This window comes from Rhinoraja longicauda, chromosome 3 (assembly GCF_053455715.1).
Source record: "Rhinoraja longicauda isolate Sanriku21f chromosome 3, sRhiLon1.1, whole genome shotgun sequence".
Taxonomy (NCBI): Eukaryota; Metazoa; Chordata; class Chondrichthyes; order Rajiformes; family Arhynchobatidae; genus Rhinoraja; species Rhinoraja longicauda.
Window position 1 is genome coordinate 55,249,657 of NC_135955.1, and position 20,897 is coordinate 55,270,553.

A 20,897-nucleotide genomic window follows, 5' to 3' on the forward strand; every position below is an offset into this window, starting at 1 on the left:
TGTGGGCAAGGGAAACGATCTTTCATTTCAACAGTGATTATGCTTCAAAAGCACTTCATTCCCAAGGAAGTCATTCGGGCCATGCTGAGATCATGAAGGATACTGGATAGAAAGTACAAGGGACATTGCTTTCTTTTATGATCGCATGGTTGTGAAAACATAAATACACATAAAATGCACTTGATAATTGTGGTTGTTCTTTAATTGAAAATAAAATTGAGGAAGTTGTGGTAAAACTGGTACCTGCAAAAACAGAAAATATTAACTAAGTATAACATTTTTGATTCTCACCATTTCAAAGAAAAGAGAACGCTCTGGCTACCATCTGCTGGTTGTATATAGGTAAACTAACGATGTGGAAGCATGTATAATGCCATACTAATCCATACTTTTCAGGGGTAGCACAGTGGCCAGAGGTAGAGCTGCTGCCTCACATCGCCAGAGTCCCAGGTTCAAACCAGAAAATAGGTGCTGTTTGTGTGGAGTTTGCACATTCTCCTGAGTGAGTGACTGAGTGGGTTTTCTCCAGATGCTCCGGTTTCCTCATACATTCCAAAGACGTGCAGGTTTGTAGGTTAGACATGAAATGCTGGAGTAACTCAGAGGGTCAGGCAGCATCTCTGGAGAAAAGGAATAGGTGACCTTTCGGGTTGATACCCTTCTTCAGACTGAAGGGTCTCAACCCAAAATGCCACCTAATACTTTTCTGCAGACCGGCTGAGTTATTCCACATTTTGTATCTATCTTCGGTGTAAACCAGCATCTGTATTTCCTTCCTACAGGTTTGTAGGTTAATTGGCTTCTGTAAATTGCCCCTAACTTGTGTGATGTGAAACTGGGATAACAGAAATAGTGTACGGGTGATCAATATTCGGTGTGGGCTCAGTGGATCGAAGGACCTGTACCCACGCTGTATATCTAGACTAAACCTAACTTTGTTTTGATGTAAGCCTGAAAATGGAAGCAAAATCACTATTCTTGGGTGCAATATAAACATAGAAATATAGAAACAAGGTGCAGGAGGAGGCCATTTGGCCCTTTGAGCCAGCGCCACCATTCATTGTGATCATGGTTGATCATCCACAATCAGTAACCCATGCCTGCCTTCTCCCCGTATCCCTTGATTCCACTAGCCCCGAGAGCTCTATCTAACTCTCTTTTAAATTCATCCAGTGAATTGGCCTCCACTGCCTTCTGTGGCAGAGAATTCCACAAATTCACAACTCTCTGGGTGAAAAAGTTTCTTCTCACCTCAGTTTTAAATGGCCTCCCTTTTATTCTTAGACTGTGGCCCCTGGTTCTGGACTCCCCCAACATTGGGAACGATTTTCCTGCATCTAACTTGTCCAGTCCTTTTATAATTTTATATGTCTCTATAAGATCCCCTCTCATCCTTCTAAACTCCAGTGAATACAAGCCCAGTCTTTCCAATCTTTCATCATATGACAGTCCCTCCATCCCAGGGATTAACCTCGTGGACCTACGCTGCACTGCCTCAATAGCAAGGATGTCCTTCCTCAAATTAGGAGACCAAAACTGCACACAATACTCCAGATGTGGTCTCACCAAGGCCCTATATAACTGCAGAAGGACCTCTTTGCTCCGATACTCCAATCCTCGTGTTATGAAGGCCAACACACCATTAGCTTTCTTCACTGCCTGTTGTACCTGCATGCTTACAGTGACTGGTGTACAAGGACACCAAGGTCTCGTTGCATTTCCCCTTTACCTAATCGGACACCATTGAGATAATAATCTGCCTCCTTGTTTTTGCCCCCAACCTCACATTTATCTACATTATACTGCATCTGCCATGCATCTGTTCACTGACTCAACCTGTCCAAGTCACCCTGCAACCTCCTAACATCCTCTTCACAGTGCCACCCAGCTTTGTGTCATCTGCAAACTTGCTAGTGTTACTTCTAATTCCATCATCCAAATTATTAATATATATTGTAAATAGTTGCGGCCCCAGCACTGAGCCTTGCGGCATTCCACTCGTTACTGCCTGCCATTCTGAAAAGGACCCGTTTATTCCTACTCTTTGCTTCCTGTCTGCCAACCAATTTTCTATCCATGTCAATACCCTACCCCCAATACTATGTGCTCTAATTTTGCTCACCAACCTCCCGTGTGGGACCTTATCAAAGACTTTCTGAAAGTCTAGATACACTACATCCACTGGCTCTCCTTCATCCATTTTACTTGTCACATCCTCAAAAAATTCCATAAGATTAGTCAAGCAGGATTTCCCTTTCATAAATCCATGCTGACTTGGACCAATCCTTTTACTGCTATCCAAATGCGCTGTTATTACCTATTTAATAATTGACTCCAGCATCTTCCCCACCACCGATGTCAGGCTAACAGGTCTATAATTCCCCATTTTCTCTCTCGCTCCTTTCTTGAAAAGTGGGATAACATTAGCTACCCTCTGACGACATCCATTTGAGAATTTTGTTGGAGCAATGTGCACTGAACAACCAATCAGCCAAATAAATGTATACTTTCAATGGTGCCTGATAACAGTATTTAAGATTGTCTTTGCACAATTAGACTGACAGTTGATGTGACCGAATTACACAAAGGGATTTTGCAAAATTTCCATAGAGTTTATGACTACTGTTCAAACTAGGTTTGTACTTCCATCATTGTTTAATATTTTCATTGCTACATTCAAAATTGTTTCTCCAAAAACATTCACTTCTAAAATAATGAGGATCTGTAAATCAACACCACCAGAATATTCCACCCTGATTCCACCCTCTTTGGTTACGCAGTTTTCGTTTATTCAGTGTCGTGAACATAGATGAGATTGGTGCACTTAAAAGAATAAAAGATTTAACATTGCAATGTAAAAGCTGCCAGCAGGCGAAGGCATAACAATGCTGTGCCTGTTCTTTATGTTACTGATAGCCGGGAGTTAAATCATTGCAGGTTGTCTGCCAGATGACCAGAAAGGGTAGTAAATATACATCAGAGAAAGACTGTATGATGGCTTTTAAGACAACATTTTTGACTCTAGAATATAGGATATCACTAATTTAACGACACTTTAATATTAGGGGTGTTCAATTGTAAAAAGCAGAAGGCTCTGAGCTCAGATAAGTTGATATTAATTTTCAGAGCAGAATTCTGACAGAATGAAAGCAAGCATTTCTAAACTATCGTCGAGAATTCAATTTCAATTGCCAAGATGTCAACTGAAACTCATTGCGTTCTGCACAAATGCTCTACCAAGAATTTCATAGGGCAGAAGGCCATGTCATTAATTAGGACTGCATAGCTCTTAAAAAGTTAAGGCATCTAAGAGGGATTTGAAATGGGATTTAGTTTACAAGGACAAAGGGCTGCATTATGTTTTTTTTAATGGAATATAGGTTAATTCAAGTTATAAAAGGGAGAGAAATTTTATCACACAGATATGATGGGGTTGTGGAAAGCAGAGGCTAGGAGGATTGATGAAGTCAGACAGACAACTGTTTAAAGCAAGTTAGATCAAGGGAGGATTGTGGATTTTACAGGCCAGATAAACTCAGATCATGAGGAGAGAAATTAGGAACTAGACGAAGATGTAGCTTCAGAGCTATAGCAGAGAGAATAGCTAAAAATTCTTAGTATTGTCATGAGGCTTTATGAGCGCAAAAACCTCCTTCTAATTATCATTTGCTATTCTCTATGGTTGAAGGGATAAATATTTCTGTATGTTTAACACAATATGGAAAAGAGCGATCAGCATGAAGGCGGCGTGAGCATTGGACCCATCTCTGGCGCACCGCATGTGGGGCATGGGGCTCTGCCACCTCCCGGCCTGTGAATTCCCCAAGGTTTAACCCCACAATGCTGCATTTATAGAAACATAGAAAATAGGTGCAGGTGGAGGCCATTTGGCTCTTCGAGCCAGCACCGCCATTTGTTGTGATCATGGCTGATCGTTCACAATCAATAACCCATGCCTGCCTTCCCCCCATATCCCTTCATTCCACTAGCCCCTAGAGCTCTATCTAACTCTCTCTTAAATCCATCCAGTGATTTGGCTTCCACTGCCTTCTGTGGCAGAGAATTCCACAAATTCACAACTCTCTGGGTGAAAACGTTTTTTCTCACCTCAGTTTTAAATGGCCTCCCCTTTATTCTAAGACTGTGGCCAGTTCCTCTCTTACTTCATCTGTTCAAAAGAGAAGAACATCACTTCTCCAAAACCCTAAAACTACAGTTCCTAATCCTGGGAATTATTCAAGTGCCATCTCTAAATCTTTCCTGTCTTTCTTAAAGCGTGGTGTCCAGAACAGGACACAATATTCTACCTATGACTAAACAAGCCATCTATAAAGATTTACTGGGGTTCACTAGCTTGCTTTTGTAATCTCCGCCTCTATTTAAAAAGCCTGGGATTCTCCATTATTTCCTTAACTGCTTTCCCAAGTTTGTCTGCCACTTTCAACAATTTCTGAACATTCGCACACTGATTCTTCTGTTAGACAATAGACAATAGACAATAGGTGCAGGAGTAGGCCATTCGGCCCTTCGAGCCAGCACCGCCATTCAATGTGATCATGGATGATCATTCTCAATCAGTACCCGGTTCCTGCTTTCTCCCCATAGCCCCTGACTCCGCTATCCTTAAGAGCTCTATCTAGCTCTCTCTTGAATGTATTCAGAGAATTGGCCTCCACTGCCCTCTGAGGCAGAGAATTCCACAGATTCACAACTCTGACTAAAAAAGTTTTTCCTCATCTCTGTTCTAAATGGCCTACCCCTTATTCTTAAACTGTGGCCCCTGGTTCTGGACTCCCCCAACATTGGGAACATGTTTCCTGCCTCTAACATGTCCAACCCCTTAATAATCTTATATGTTTCGATAAGATCCCCTCTCATCCTTCTAAATTCCAGTGTATACAAACATAGTCGCTCCAGTCTTTCAACATATGACAGTCCCGCCATTCCAGGAATTAACCTAGTAAACCTACGCTGCACGCCCTCAATAGCAAGAATATCCTTCCTCAAATTTGGAGACCAAAACTGCACACAGTACTCCAGGTGCGGTCTCACTAGGGCCCTGTACAACTGCAGAAGGACCTCTTTGCTCCTATACTCAACTCCTCTTGTTATGAAGGCCAACATTCCATTGGTTCTAGTGCCCCTTTTGGAATAGTACCTCTCTTCATTCACAAATTTAGAAATAATTTCTCTGACAAAATAAGCGAGGACCAAATATCAGTGACTGCATTGGGGGGGGGGGGGGGGGGGGGGGGAGGGCAATTATGGGAAGTGAAAAGTGAAAGTAAAACTACTGGAGGCCTTAATTATATTTTGCAAAGAACAAATTGACTCAATGGTCTAATCTCCCTTTTATTCTTAATCACTTTAAAATATATATTCATATAATTTAATTACCTGCAGATACAGCCTGTTGTATCACTACTTTAATAGTAGTGAAGACTAATTAAACATAGTGAAGATCTCTCTGTTGTTGGTCTGTGTCAATAACGTTCTCTCCACTCCTCTGTGAAGTGGTGGCAAGAGGAGAGGACACTTCAGTGGGAAGGACCAAAGTTGCTACTACAGTCAATACAACTGCTCATAATTTTAAATCGATTGCATTTTCTGCAATTAAAAACAAATCTTCTAGGAAATGGGGCCATTGCAATATTTATTAAATTGCTTTAGTTATCCTTAACAATCACATTTGATGCTGCAGGTAGGTAATTAAATTATATGAATATATCTTGTGTAAACTCATTGAAAGTATCCACTGTTCAGTGCATCCACGGATCTTGCTTTTCAAGTTCATCTTCAGGCAATGATAACTATCAATCCTTCGTATTCTTCTTCGATTTCAGCCTTTTGAGAATCTTTTCTGATGTCACCACCTTGTGGCTGAACATCAGAACTAGCCACAGACATACTTGTACACTATCCCTTTAAGACTTGTACATAAAGTTGTATCTTCAAAGGAATTCAAAACAAACTGATATCTTGCGATGCTCAAGGTCACTTCTCTGGTCTCAGCATTTCAAGTTTTCAGGTAGCAGCTTTCCAATACAAAAATTCTGAAAAACAGCTTTTCCAATAAAGCTTAATGTTGTACTCACTGGCTTTTGAAGTTTTCAATCTCCGTTAGTCAGATCAGCACAGGTAATGACCCTGTTCAGTCTGTAGAATTCGATTCAAGGTTTTTGCAATAAACAATCCTGGTTCCATCCAGTCGCTTCACAAGCTCCTGTCTTTGGAATGCCAAGCACAATGTCACACTTTCTGATATAAAATTACATATTGAGAGTCCTCTCTTGGACAGTGTAATTTATTTTAACGTTCTCCCTCAAAAACAGATAGATTTGGTTCATTAAAACATCGATAATTTCAAACCTGAGCCCACTGTTTCTTATTGGAATGGAATGAGGGCTGAGTAACCAACTCATTCACAGAAGATAAATGTAAACTTTTAATGAGCTTGAACGTTTTTAGAAATTCTACATCCAAATGCCGAAAGACCTGAACCATGTCTAACAAAAAGCTGATAGGCGGCAAGTAAGATTCACCCGCACAAGTGCCAGGTTGTGACAATAACAAACGAGAAAATCCAATTATCATCTCCTAACATTCACTGGGATTTACTTAACCGAATCCACAATATAGATATCTGGGGATTATCATTAACCAGAAACTGAATTAGATTAGCTATTTACACAAGTGGCTAAAAGAGCAGGTTAGGGGCTAGTAATCTTGCAGCAAGCAAGGTGGCATGGTGACGCAGCAGTAGAGACACCAACTTGCACTGCCAGAGACACCAACTACGGGTACTGTCAGTACGTGGTTTGTACATTCTCCCAGTGACCTGCGTAGGTTTTCTCCAAGATCTTCCCACACTCCAAAGACGTACAGGTTTGTAGGTTAATTGGCTTGGTATAAATGTAAATTGTGCCAAATGTGTGTAGGATAGCATTGAGGAGCGGGGATCGCTGGTTGGTGCGGACTCGGTGGGCCGAAGAGCCTGTTTCCACACTGTATCTCTAAATTAAACTTAACTAACGCAAGAAACTCCCCTCCTAACTCCCCAAAACCTATCGACAAAGCTCAAGTCAGGAGCGTGATGAAATACTCTCCATTTGCCCAGATGAGCACATCTTCAACAATACTCCAGGGCAACTTCCAGGTCGTGGTGTCCCCATGCTTGATACCAAATAGGACACAGTGGTTCTCTTAATTCACATTCATCCACTCACCCCACCTCTGACACAGAGTGACAGCAGTTTGCACCATCTACAGGATGCTCTGGAGCAATAGACAATAGGTGCAGGAGGAGGCCATTCGGCCCTTCGAGCCAGCACCGCCATTCACTGTGATCATGGCTGATCATTCTCAAATCAGTACCCCGTTCCTGCCTTCTCTCCATATCCATAAGAAGGACTAGGGCAGCCAAAGCATGGGGACACCACGACCTGGATGTTGCCCTGCTAGCCAGACACCATCCCCACTTGGAAACGTGTCGCTGTTCCTTCACTGTTGATGGCTCAAAGTCCTGCAACTCACTCACTCACAAACAACACAAGGATTGCAGCGATTCAAGAAGGCAGCTCACCTGCACCTTCTCAAGAGCATCTAGAGATGAGTAATTCAATGCTGGCACAGCCTGTGATACTCACATCCCTTGAATGAATGTTTTAAATAAAGAGTGCATTCACCGATAGCAAGTTAAGAAAGCAAATTCACAGATTAAGAAGTTATCTGTCCCATTTAGTTTTCATATCAACACAAACAGAATATCTCTGCAGTAAATCCTGGCAAAATCCTGCAGTGCATGTTCAAAATTCTCTCTCTGAGCTCCCGGAAAAGCCGGGGCCGGTGCAGCCCAGAGTGGGGTCTCGCGGATCAACAGAGCCCATGGCTGACTTTTTCTAATTAGCTTAATTAATTATTGTGCAACTTTGTGCACTGACGAGTTATGAATTCCTTCTCAATGATTTTTTATTTAAACCTCTGCCAAATTTCAAGTAGATACCAGGAATGGGTCACGAAAGTTAAAATTTAGACACACTTTTGTGGTCTACCAGGGATGCTGCCTGACCTGCTGTTACTCCAGCACCTTGTGTCTTTTTAAAGATAAAATGTCCTTTATTGAAGGCAGTTAATATTCTACAAACAACAATGCCTGATGCAACAATGTATCAACAGACATATCAGATGCTGCAGTTTCTTAATGGCTTTATACACAGCTATATATAACTGTTTCTTGTTAAAAGAATTAACAAATCTAACTATATATATATATTTGTTCGTAGGATAAACACATATACATATTTCACATATTCAATTACATGGTATATATGTAAACATATATAATTTTAAAAAACACATTCCAAAATAATGGGCTGAATGTCTACAGCTAACGTCCACTAAAAATTAAATCAATTGATATGTTTCCTGAATACCTGTCCTCAATTCTCATTTTCGATCTGGAAGAGCCCTGTCCAAACACCCTCCATCTGTAATAAAACCAGTAAATGCTGGTAATATTATGCAGATTAGGTTGCATGAATGGAACGAGAAGCAGGGTTAATGTTTTAGGTTTCGTTTGGTTGACAGATGCAGTATGGAAACAGGCCCTTTCGCCCACGTATCGAGGTGCAGGTCGCTCCGTGCTCTCTCTCCTTCCTTCTCCTTCTCCTTTCCTCTCCCTTCCTTCTTCTTTCCTCTCTCCTTCCTTCTCCTTCTCCTTTCCTCTCCTTCCTTCTCCTTCTCCTTTCCTCTCCCTTCCTTCTCCTTCTCCTTTCCTCTCCCTTCCCTTCCTTCTCCTTTCCTCTCCCTTCCCTTCCTTCTCCTTTCCTCTCCCTTCCCTTCCTTCTCCTTTCCTCTCCCTTCCCTTCCCTCTCCCTTCCTTCTCCTTTCCTCTCCCTTCCCTTCCTTCTCCTTTCCTCTCCCTTCCCTTCCTTCTCCTTTCCTCTCCCTTCCCTTCCTTCTCCTTTCCTCTCCCTTCCCTTCCTTCTCCTTTCCTCTCCCTTCCCTTCCTTCTCCTTTCCTCTCCCTTCCCTTCCTTCTCCTTTCCTCTCCCTTCTCCTTTCCTCTCCCTTCCCTTCCTTCTCCTTTCCTCTCCCTTCCCTTCCTTCTCCTTTCCTCTCCCTTCCCTTCCTTCTCCTTCCCTCTCCCTTCCCTTCCTTCTCCTTTCCTCTCCCTTCCCTTCCTTCTCCTTTCCTCTCCCTTCCCTTCCCTTCCTTCTCCTTTCCTCTCCCTTCCCTTCCTTCTCCTTTCCTCTCCCTTCCCTTCCTTCTCCTTTCCTCTCCCTTCCCTTCCTTCTCCTTTCCTCTCCCTTCCCTTCCTCCCTTTCCTCTCCCTTCCCTTCCTTCTCCTTTCCTCTCCCTTCCCTTCCTTCTCCTTTCATCTCCCTTCCCTTCCTTCTCCTTTCCTCTCCCTTCCCTTCCTTCTCCTTTCCTCTCCCTTCCCTTCCTTCTCCTTTCCTCTCCCTTCCCTTCCTTCTCCTTTCCTCTCCCTTCCCTTCCTTCTCCTTTCCTCTCCCTTCACTCCCTTCTCCTTTCCCCCCTCCTCCTTTCCCCTCCCTCCCTCCCTTCCTTCCTTCCTTCCATCCATCCATCCATCCATCCATCCATCCATCCTTCCATCCTTGCTCGATGGCTGCAGTTCGGCGGGTGTCCTGCAGGGACAGCGCGCCTGGAGGCTGGTGCTGGAGGAGAGCTCCTCGCCAGCCACTGGTGGCAGGGGGGGGGGGGGGGAAGAGAGGGACGGGACGGCACCGAGATCGGGGCGGAGGAGCAGGAGAAGGGGGAGAAGGGGGAGAAAGGGGAGGGGAGGAGGAGAAGAAGGAGGAGCAGGAAGGGAGGGAGAAGGAGAAGGAGAAGGAGAAGAGTGGACAGGACGTGAGGACCGCAGCTGCAGGTTAGTGTGTCCGCTCCCCGAGCTGCTCCCGGCGGCGCCCCGGACTGGGGGAGGGCGGCGGCGGCGGATTTAAACCGCAGGCCGGGCGCTGTTGTGCGGGCGCTGTGCGCTAGGCCCCGGCCCCGGCGCTGCTCCGTTCGACTCCGCTCTGCCTACACTGTGCGCTGTCCCGTTGTCTGCCCTTCACTTGTGAAGACGCTGATTAATGAAGGTTTCCCCACGCGGATGTTCAACGAGAGCGGCGGCGAGCTGCCTGCACTTTTGCACCCAAGAGTTGGAGGTGGGGGAAATTGCCCGGGTGTCCCGTCCCGTCCCCTCCAGGGACCGATGCCGGCGCAAAATGAAGAGGAGCAGAAACACCGTTATTGTTTAATTGGTAGTAAGTGGTGTTGGGAAGTGTTAAATTGCTCGAGAGGGAGGAAGCCAATGTTAAATTATGTGGAAGGGAGGCAGCGATCAAAGATTTGGTGCTCGCTTACAGTCTCACCGTGCCACTTCCCGTTGCCTTTTATTTTTGTTCTTGTCATAATTTGGGGAGAGTGCAGTCCTTGAGGCGCTTCCCCCTCCAGTGATGTCTGCACATGGTTGCTGTGTACATGTCTGGGCCAAATTTCGGCGAAATACTGAAGGCTGGGGTAACGCAGCCAAACCTCTACATAAGTTTCTATTCCCCCCCCGTGATCTGGTTTCAGATTCGCTTTCGTTTTACACAAATTGGGATACGTAATAGTTTATTACGCTTGTTATAGTTCTGCAAATTGAGATGAGATAATCGAGGCTGTAATGTGTCGTTTCCATTACGCGAAATGGAGATAACGCGATTGGTGAATTAGGGAACTGTTTAGGGAATTAACAAACAGAAAAAATAACTGTCTTTAAAAAAAACTGTTCACATGCAACCAGCCTGCAATGATCGGCATCAGTCTGAAGAAGGGGCCCGACCCAAAATGTAGCCTGTTCATTTCCCATCACAAATGTTGCCTGACCCTCTGAGTACCTCTTTGGTTTAAGATTCCAGCATCTGCAGTCGCTTGTATTTCCAGACACCATTGTCTCTTAAGATCACAATCTATCACTTCCACTGAAATTGACAAACAATCGCTTCTATTGACACTTGCATAACGATAATCTATTAAACAATGTAACATACACCTTCAGTACATTTAACTTGAAGTAACAAAATAAAGGTGTAGCCATTAAAAATACCTATATATTTCTGAAGTTCCCACAGGGAAAAAAACTTTTTTATTGCAAATCTAAAACACCCTAGCCCCGAACCTTGCTATTGAGGGAGTGTAGCGTAGGTTCACCAGGTTAATTCCTGAGATGGTAGGACTGACATATAAATAAAAGAATGGATCGACTGGGCTTGTATTCACTGGAATTTAGAAGGATGAGAGGGGATCTTATAGAAACATGTAAAATTCTTAAAGGATTGGACAGGCTAGATGCAGGAAACATGTTCCTGATGTTGGGGGCGTCCAGAACCAGGGGTCACAGTTTAAGAATAAGGGGTAGGCCATTTAGGACTGAGATGAGGAAAAGCTTTTTCAGCCAGAGAGTTGTGAATCTGTGGAATTCTCTGCCACGGAAGGCAGTGGAGGCCAATTCACTGGATGTATTCAAGAGAGAGTTAGATATAGCTCATGGCTAATGGAATCAAGGGACATGGGGAAAAAGCAGGAACAGGGTACTGATTCTGGATGATCATATTGAATGACAGTGCTGGCTCGATGGGCCGAATGGCCTACTCCTGCACTTATTTCCTATGTTTTCTAACCCATCTCACTAACCTTTCATCCACTGACACAATTATTTTTGTAACCTGGTTTTCTGTAAAGCAAGGTTTCTTAGGGAGACAACTATTTTGTTATAGTGGAATGACCTGTATAGAGTGAGTTCAGGTCTTCTTCTTATCGAGTCCACATTGCAAGATTAGAAATTGTTCAGCCAGAGCTGAACACAATTCTCGGCATCTGCATACAATGGCTTTTTGCGCTTCTTGTGCGTGATGGTAGAAAGATTGGGGGAAACGGCCGCGATGTGAAGGCTCTTTCATTGACCCCAGTTCAGGTCTGAGACAGTGGGATCTACTCATTGAATAAATCCACTTACCAATTTTGTTTTGTTTAGATTCAAAGTAAATAATGTGGTGGGAATTGCAGTGGCAGCCTTCAAACAGGCTGGATGGATGAATTCTGTTTTTAGATATAAAAATTGAGAGAGCACAGATAATTGGGGGAAGGGTTGCAGGGGGAAAGATGAGGACATTTGACATTTTTTTTAAATCAGTGGATCAGTTTATCCTTGCTTGCATTATTGTACCCTGATTTTAAACTCTTGGACAATCAAAAATAAGATAAAATAAAAATGCCCATCAATCACTTAGTTTCCACAACCAGCTGACTTCTTCTCAACGATCAGCTATCTCCTGTAGCTACACTTTCCTTTCTGAAAACTATACTGCTGTCTTTGTGAAGATATGTTCTCCCATGTTCTCTTCCCTCGTCCGACATGTGTAAGCCAATGAGCCACAATCTTGCACTGCTGTGGCCCACTGCTGTAGGCACTCATAAAGCAATGGTGGATAAGGAGTCCCAGGGTTTAGATCTGGGAACTATGATACTTTTCAAGTCAAGATGATGTGCAATTTGGAGAGGAATCGACAGATGGTAATGCCCAATGCTTTCCGTCAAGATTGTGGGATTGGGTTGTGCTTTAGAAGTTAAGATTCCAAATTCTTTTTGAGCCTAGGGTTTCTCTTTCAACAAAAGCATAATTTTTGCAGAGATTCTTTTTTATGAACTGGAGATTATTGAGTAGAATCTTTCACCTCTTGATTTGCTTATTTCGTGTCTGGATTGAAATCCCATAAACTTTGGTAGAAGTATGAACCAAGCTTTTCTAATACTGAGCTCTGCCAACAGGTTCGCTTATTATAAACAGTGATTTTGTACTTGCCTCTGAGTCACAAGGGTGTAGGTGCAAGTATACACAGGACTTGTGCACAATCGACAGCATTTTACATGTATGAGTCTGAAGTTTATATAAGCAGGTAATTTATGATGCACGTACATAATAATCACACCTAATTCTGCCCTTAAAATGCACAAAGATTTTAGTAAATGCAGAATACTGCTAACAGTTTAGACATGAGCTGGCTCTAGATTCTCATCCTTAACTATAAGTTACTATCGGTTCCTCCATAAGCTAGGGCACTGCCTAATTTACCTCCATCCCATTGTGGACATTGGACTTTTTCTCTGGAACTAATCTGCTACAATGCTGATAACTACATTTTGCACTGTATCTTCCCCCTTGCTTTATCTGTTTACTTGTATTTGACTTGATTGTATTTATATATAGTACAATCTGGTCTCCTCAATATCATGCAGCTCCGCTCTTGTACCCCCTCCCCCCATTTCGTTACAAGGAAGTCCCCCTTGTCCTCACCTTCCACCCCATCAGCCGTTGCATACAACAAATTATCCTCCAACATTTCTGCCACCTCCAACGGTATCCCACCACTGGCCACATCTTCCCATCTCCACTGCTTTCCGCAGAGACCGTCCCTTCGAAACTCCCTGGTCCACTCGTCCCTTCCCACCCAAACCACCCCCTCCCCAGGTACTTTCCCCTGCAACCGCAGGAGATGCAACACCTGTCCCTTTACCTCTCCCCTCGACTCCATCCAAGGACCCAAACAGTCTTTCCAGGTGAGGCAGAGGTTCACCTGCACCTCCTCCAACCTCATCTATTGTATCCGCTGTTCCAGATGTCAACTTCTCTGCATCGGCGAGACCAAGCGCAGGCTCTGCGATCGTTTTGCTGAACACCTCCACTCAGTCCGTCTCAACCAAAGTGGCTCAGCACTTCAACTCCCTCTCCCATTCCCAATCTGACCTTTCTGTCCTGGGCCCCTCCATTGTCAGAGTGAGGCCCAGCGCAAATTGGTGGAACAGCACCTCATATTTCGCTTGGGCAGTTTACACCCCAGCGGTATGAACATTGACTTCTCTAACTTCAGGTAGTCCCTGCTTCCACTGTCTGTCCCCTTCCCAGTTCTCCCACTAGTTTTCCTGTCTCCGACTACATCCTATCTTTGTCCCGCCCCTCCCCTGACAGCAGTCTGAAGAAGGGTCTCAACCCGAAGCATCACCCATTTCTTCTCTCTCGAGATGCTGCTTGGCCTGCTGAGTTACTCCAGCATTTTGCGTGTACAATCTGATCTGTTTGGATATCATGCAAAACATGTACATTGTTCACGTGACAATAATAAACCTAAACTCTTATCATTTCTACTGGCTGAGATCAACTGAATAGGTACTGACAGGTTTAGACCTACTATGTCATGGGCATAGCAGGTCTACTCACTGGATAAATAAAAAATTATATGAGTCTTGCACAATGTTTAGTTTTTATTTAGTTTTGGGCATCTAAGTGGCCTGTGATATAGGTTCATGAGATTATAAAACAAAAGCTTCAAAGTACATGTTATGGAGATTCATAAAGAGATTTCAGCATGGAAAAATGCCCTTCTACCCACCAAATCCATGCCAACCTTCAATCACCTATTTGCACTAATCCTACGATAATATCTCTTCTTATTTTCCTTGCATTCTCAGAAGTTTCATGGAGGAAATAAAGGACGAAAACTCACTTACTTGTTCACAGCTTGTCTGAAAAATGTGACATAAATCTATATACTAAAACTCTCATTTGTTTGTTCCTGACCTACAGCCAAAATGGTACACTATAGCGCGACAATTTTGGGCCCACCTTACCGTCGTTCCTTTGGTGCTAATGGAAGACATTTCATTCAAATCGGTGTTATATTTTTAAAGTTATTCACATTTTAAAGTTTAAATCTATCTCCTAGGGAGGGGAGGAGGAGGGAGGATAAGGGGGGTTGTGGGGGGGAGGGGAGGGGGGTGTGGAAGGTGAGGGAGGGGGGAGGAAGGAGGAGGGAACAGGGGAGGAGGACCTCTGTTGGTCCAATGCAGGAGAGGTTTGGGCCCAACAGGTCCACTTGGTCTAGTATGATTTAAAAATTGATTACCTCTAGTCTGAAGAAGGGTCTCGACTCAAAACGTCACCTGTTCCTTCTCTCCAGAGATGCTGCCTGTCCCACTGAGTTACTCCAGCTTTTTGTGTCTATTTTCGGTTTAAACTGGCATCTGCAGTTCCCTCCTACATAATGTTTTTATTTTTTAATATGGTTAATAAAGTCTGTAGGCATTTTTTTTAAACAATAAAAGCATGGTAAATTATAAGTTTGTGTCATTGGGTATATTGGTCCATGTATCAAGAAAACAATATAGATAAGGTAGGAAGGATATGTAATTAACAAACTTGAAATATGCAAGAAAAAATCAAAATGCTGGAGGAACTCAGCGGGACAGGCAGCATTTCTGGAGAGAAGGAATGGGTGACGTTTCGGGTCGAGACCCTTCTTTAGACTGAAACATCACCCATTCCTTCTCTAGAGATGCTGCCTATCCCGCTGAGTTACTCCAGCTTTTTGTGTCTATCTTCGGTTTAAACCAGCATCTGCAGTTCCTTCCTACACATTCCATCCACAGATTCTGCTTGACCTGGTGATCACTTTGTTTTTTGCTCATGAGTTCCAGCATCTGCAGTTTCCTGTGTCTTAACATTTGTAAGTATGCCTTAAAGGGCAGCAAATATACACCATTCACAGGGACTAAGTATCATCTAGTGTTTTAAAGAAATATGATAAAATTGTAATTTTTGCCTAAAGCATTTCATTTTTCATTTTATTCTGGTTAAGAGACAAACAAGATAAATATCACGCAGATTTTTCAGCCTAGAAGTTGTTATTTAGTGGTAGAAGTTCTATTCTACACGATACAGTTCCACCACTGATTTTTTAGCAACTGGTGCCCGCTTTAATCCTGACAAAATTATGAGAGCACACTTGAAATCCTCCCTGGAAATCCCCCCCAAAATGTGGTGCCTAGGCCAGGTGTTTCCAACCTCATCGGGATTTCCCTGCTGATCGGTGGGTTGAATTTGCCCCCTGCGCAGGGGCTCTGGAACTCCGCCCTGGCCGGAGCCAGCAGATTCATAGCCATGGCCGGCTCCCGTGGCAGATCTGCACCTCGAATTAGCCGCCTGCGGCTGGGGTGCTGGAACTCCAGCCCGGCCAGAACCAGCAGATCCGTTTCCCATGGCCGACTTTGCGCGTCGGTATCTCGGCCCCCCCCAAGGCCTGTGACCTCTGTTGGTCCGGCAAATCAGATAATATACAAGGCTCTGGAACCAAGGGTGCAGGGAAATTGGTGGTGGACCTGTGTATTAAAGCATAAAACACACACAGGTAATATGGACGTGGCAGATGAAATTTAAAACGGGCATGAAATGATACATTTTGGTGGGAAGAATGCAGAGAGGCAAAGGCAATATAAACTAAACGGCATATAAAAGAGTATTGAAATAGAGATGGCAGTAGTATTTGATGGCAGGAAAAATTGAGAAGGATGTTTATAGCATTTAGATAAAGCCCAGAGAAATAGAAGCAAAACAATTGGTAGGATTGAAGCAACCGTTCAGGATGATGTTTGGAAGCATATTTTCACACAATGGATAGTAAAAGTCTGAAATGTTCCCTCCGAGTCTCTAACTGGGAAAATTGAAATTTCCAATGCCGAAATGGGTATTTATTAGCCTCAGTATTGTGATGCAAAGATAGATGGGTGAAGTTAAAATGCAGTGGTTTCATTGAATGATGTGACAGGCTTAAGGAGATAAGCGGTCTTCCATTTTCAGTGTTCCTTATCTACTCCACTGTTTCCATCAATGTTGTATTTATTAAAACTTATTTATTCATAAGATTCATGCAGTTGTTAAAAGTTTATTTCACAATTGATCTCATCACGCTGACGAACAACAGAAAAAAATCAGCCAGAGTTTTCTGTGAGCAGTCTTCATTGAGGACTCTGGTAGACTTTAGGACATAACTAGAGCAAGTGGACCCGTTGGGCCCAACCTCTCCTGCATTGGTTCAGCACCCTCTCTCCCCTCCCCCCCCCCCCCCCCATCCGCCCCCTCCTCTCCCTTCCCCTCCCCCTCACTCCATCCCCCTCAACCCACCTTATCCTCCATCCATCCCTCCCTCCCTTCCTCCCCATCCCTAGGAGATAGATTTAAACTTTAAAATGTGAATAACTTTAAAAATATAACACTGATTTCAATGAAACTTCCATTAGCACCAAAGGGACAACGGTGAGTAAGGTGGGCCTAAAATTGTCGTGCTAACGTGTACTGTTTTGGCTGTAGTTCAAGAACAAACAAATGAGAGTTTTAGTATATAGATAATTTCTACAACCAATTAATCTGCTCAAAGCTACTGCACAAGTTTTGTGTATTTTTTTTACAGAAAATTAAATTTTGTTTGCTCTCTTAATTTATAGGATCTTGCATTTTAATGAAGTGAAATGGAAGAAAAGCCCAATTTTCCTAAAAGGAACAAGGAGCTGGTAATTGGCAAAGAAGAAGCTAATTGGAGGGGTACCTTGCACCAAGAAAATCACTTTACACCTGGAAGCCACTCGAAATTTTTTAACAAAAGAGCAGAAATCCAGAAGCAAAGGGAAGTACAGGAGAACAATGGTCCTAGTGCAAGGAAGTGTGCTCAAGTTGTCATGGCCAACCCACACACAGCCACAAGAGTTTCTCACAGCCCGGGGACTCGTTCCAAAGATGGACGCATGGAAAAAAGTAAAAAGCGTATATCTGGTGTGGAACAAGGTTCTGTAGTTCAGAACAAAGAGAGGAAGTGGAAGGAGAATGCTTCTGAGTTGACATATAAATCTCTACCAAAAGACATTGACTATAGTAAAACTGAATGGAGCAGGTCTCAAAGTAATGGTGATAAAGTCAGGAATGCTCGAAGGCAACTACATAAGGAATATGTAAACAATGAACTATTTGGAAAACAAGCAGAAGGTATGTTTCTCTGAGGATCATTTTTGTTAAATCATAGAAACAGAATGATCCAGCTTAGATAGCTTCAGGTTTTTGAAGAGTGGTCATTTGCTTCTATTCCATATTTTACACTATCCCTCAAATGTTCAAATTTAAGTGTTTATTTTCATTTTGAAGAATACTATTGAAGCATGGTTAGACATTTAAAAATTGTCTTCTATCTCCCTTTGTTTTATTTTATTGATCACTTTAAATCTATGCCCCCTGGTTATTCATTCCTATGCACCCAAAAATAATCATTTTTTTGTTTTCTTGACTAGGATGTCCAAACTATTACCCTGTCCAAATTGTCCCACAGCAATTCATGTCTGGTTCACCGAAGGGGAAGCACCAATATTCTACCACACAAGTGGCCCCAGGTTTATGCTTCATGTAATATTCTTTACTTTGCCATATTCTGTCTTTCTGGGGGTTGGAGATTGCAGAGAAAGTAAGTTGTGGAGACTGCAAAAGATAATTGGGATAGATGATTGGTTGTATCGTTGAGCAGATGATCAGAGGTTGACTTTGGGGTCGAGAAACAAAAGAGTATTTAATTGTCATATGTACAGGCAATGGAATAACAAAATGTTTGCTTGCTGCTACTTTACAAGCATATTAATGCAATAACACCCAAGTAAATATACAACAATAATACAATAAATTAATAATCAGTAGTACTAGGTAACTGGATAGTAATGATGCAAAACTGAAGACAATAGTGAAACCAAAACAAATTCCAGAAAGATCATAGTTGCTGAGGTAGGATTCTCGTTAGAGCTGTCCATTGTTGAAGACCCTGATGGTTGCTGGGAAGTAACTGTTTTTGAACTTGAAGGTTTTGGTTTTTAGCCTGCTGTACCACCTTCCTAATGATAGTAGCGAGATGAGAGCATGGCCAGAGTGTGTATGTCTAGGATAATATTAGATGCTTTTATGAGGTAGCATCTCCTATAGATCCCTTCGTTGGTGGGAAGGTTAATACCCCTGATGGACCAGGTAATCTTTCTGCAGCCTGGGTTCCTGGGCATTCATGTTACCGAACCAGGTGGTGATAAAACCGGTCAGTATATTATTTTGTGTAGAAGTTCGATAGAATATTTGGTGACATACCAAATCTCAATTTTCTAAGGAAGTAGAGGCATTAATGAGCTTTTTTTATGATTGCATCAATCCCAGGGCAGATCTTTAGAGATATTCATGACCAGTAACTTAAAGCTGTTGAGGCTCTCTACTGGTTCAAGGATCTCTGGCTTTCCCTTCCCAAAATCACCATTCGGCTCCTTGATCTTGCTAACATTGAGAGTAAGTTGTTGTTCTGGCGCCATCTAATCAGATTATTAATTTCCCTCCGTATACTCTGATTTATAGCTATCCTTTATTCATCTAACAACGTCGTTTCGTCTGCGAATCTAAAAATGGTGGTGGAGCTGTGTTTTGACTACACAGTCATGGGTCTTGAGAGAGTGGAACAGGAGACACAGGATGACACAGCATTGAGGTCCTCCTGTGTTGATGGTTATTGAGGGGGAAGTGTTGCCAGTTTGTACTGATTGTGATCTGCCAATGAGGATGCCGAGGACCTAGAAGCCAAACAGGATAGTCAGAGAGGAATTTGAAAATGAAGGTGACTATTTTATAGAAGCAGGGCCTAAATATAAGCTAATATCAGTCAAGAAGCAGAGAGGTAATTGATCAAAGCTATGTTATAGGCAGAAAAGTTATGTTTTGTCAGGATTATAGAGAATAGAACAAGATATGTCAGCTGTATGGAATTGGTTGTTGAGTTAGGTACAATAACACTTTTTTTAAGGCAAAATAGAATTAGAATTATTGTCTGATTTTATGAATTAGTTACCATGCTTGTTGTTGCTTCGTTTTCAGGATTGAGTTATTTTCTACTTATGTTTAGGTTTATTATTGTCATGTGTATTGAGGTACAGTAAAACTATTTGTTTTATATGTTATCCAGTCAGATTGGATGCGATATGATAGAACTTTATTTATTCCAGGAGGGAAATTGGTCTGCCAACAGTCATAAAACACACGAAACATGAAACATGAAATTAAAGTGACGAGTGGAAAGTCTAGGATTGGGGATTTGCAAAGATTGGGGAAAGGGAGTCCTAGTCTCCCCCACAACAGAAGGGGGAGGAGTTGTACAGTTTGATAGCCACAGGGAAAAAGGATCTACTGTGGCGTTCTGTGCTTAATCTTGGTGGAACCAGTCTGTTGCTGACAGTGCTCCTCGGGTTGACCAGTGTGCTATGGAGGGGGTGAGCTGTATTGTCCATGATGCTCCACAGTTTGAGGAGCATCCTCCCCTCCAAGACCACCTTCAATGAATCCAATTCCACTCCCAGGACGGAATCAGCCTTCCTGATGAGCTTGTTGATTCTGTTAGCGCCTGCGGCCTTCACCCTGCTGCCCCAGCACACAACAGCGAAGAAGATGGCACTGGCCACCATCGATTGATAGAACATCTGCAGTATCTGACTGCAGATGTTGCAAGAACTGAGCCTACTCAGAAAGTGCAGACGACCCTGTCCCTTCTTATACAGTGTCTCAGCGTTCCTGGACCAGTCCAGTTTACGGTTCAGGTAAACTCCAAATTACTTGTACTCCTTGGTAAACTGCACATCCATACTCTTGAAGGGGACAGGGGTGTTCCTCTCCTCCTAAAATCCACCACTAACTCCTTAGTCTTGTCGGTGTTGAGTTGCAGGTGATAGTACTATACATAAATATAATCGAGCCAAATTCATATAGCAACGATGCAAAATATAGTTTGCAGCATTAGACAATAGACAATAGGTGCAGGAGTAGGCCATTCAGCCCTTCGAGCCAGCACCGCCATTCAATGCGATCATGGCTGATCACTCTCAATCAGTACCCCGTTCCTGCCTTCTCCCCATACCCCCTCACTCCGCTATCCTTAAGAGCTCTATCCAGCTCTCTCTTGAAAGCATCCAACGAACTGGCCTCCACTGCCTTCTGAGGCAGAGAATTCCAGAAGAAAG

General features: G+C 43.1%; 1 protein-coding gene across 2 annotated transcripts in view; it reads left to right on the forward strand.

Annotated features, from left to right (window-relative positions):
- The first annotated feature begins 9,800 nt into the window (after nt 1–9,800).
- The window catches only part of LOC144592012 (terminal uridylyltransferase 7-like), a 78,005-nt gene continuing 66,908 nt past the window's right edge, over nt 9,801–20,897 (forward strand). Inside the window, exons 1-2 of one of the 2 annotated variants that reach the window (XM_078396166.1) lie at nt 9,801–9,891; nt 17,325–17,859. In XM_078396166.1, the coding sequence (XP_078252292.1) occupies nt 17,349–17,859 (511 nt within the window). In that variant the 5' untranslated portion in view covers nt 9,801–9,891; nt 17,325–17,348. Of the gene's footprint in view, nt 9,892–10,249; nt 10,271–17,324; nt 17,860–20,897 lie in introns of those variants that run through there. The other variant, XM_078396167.1, reaches the window with a different exon arrangement.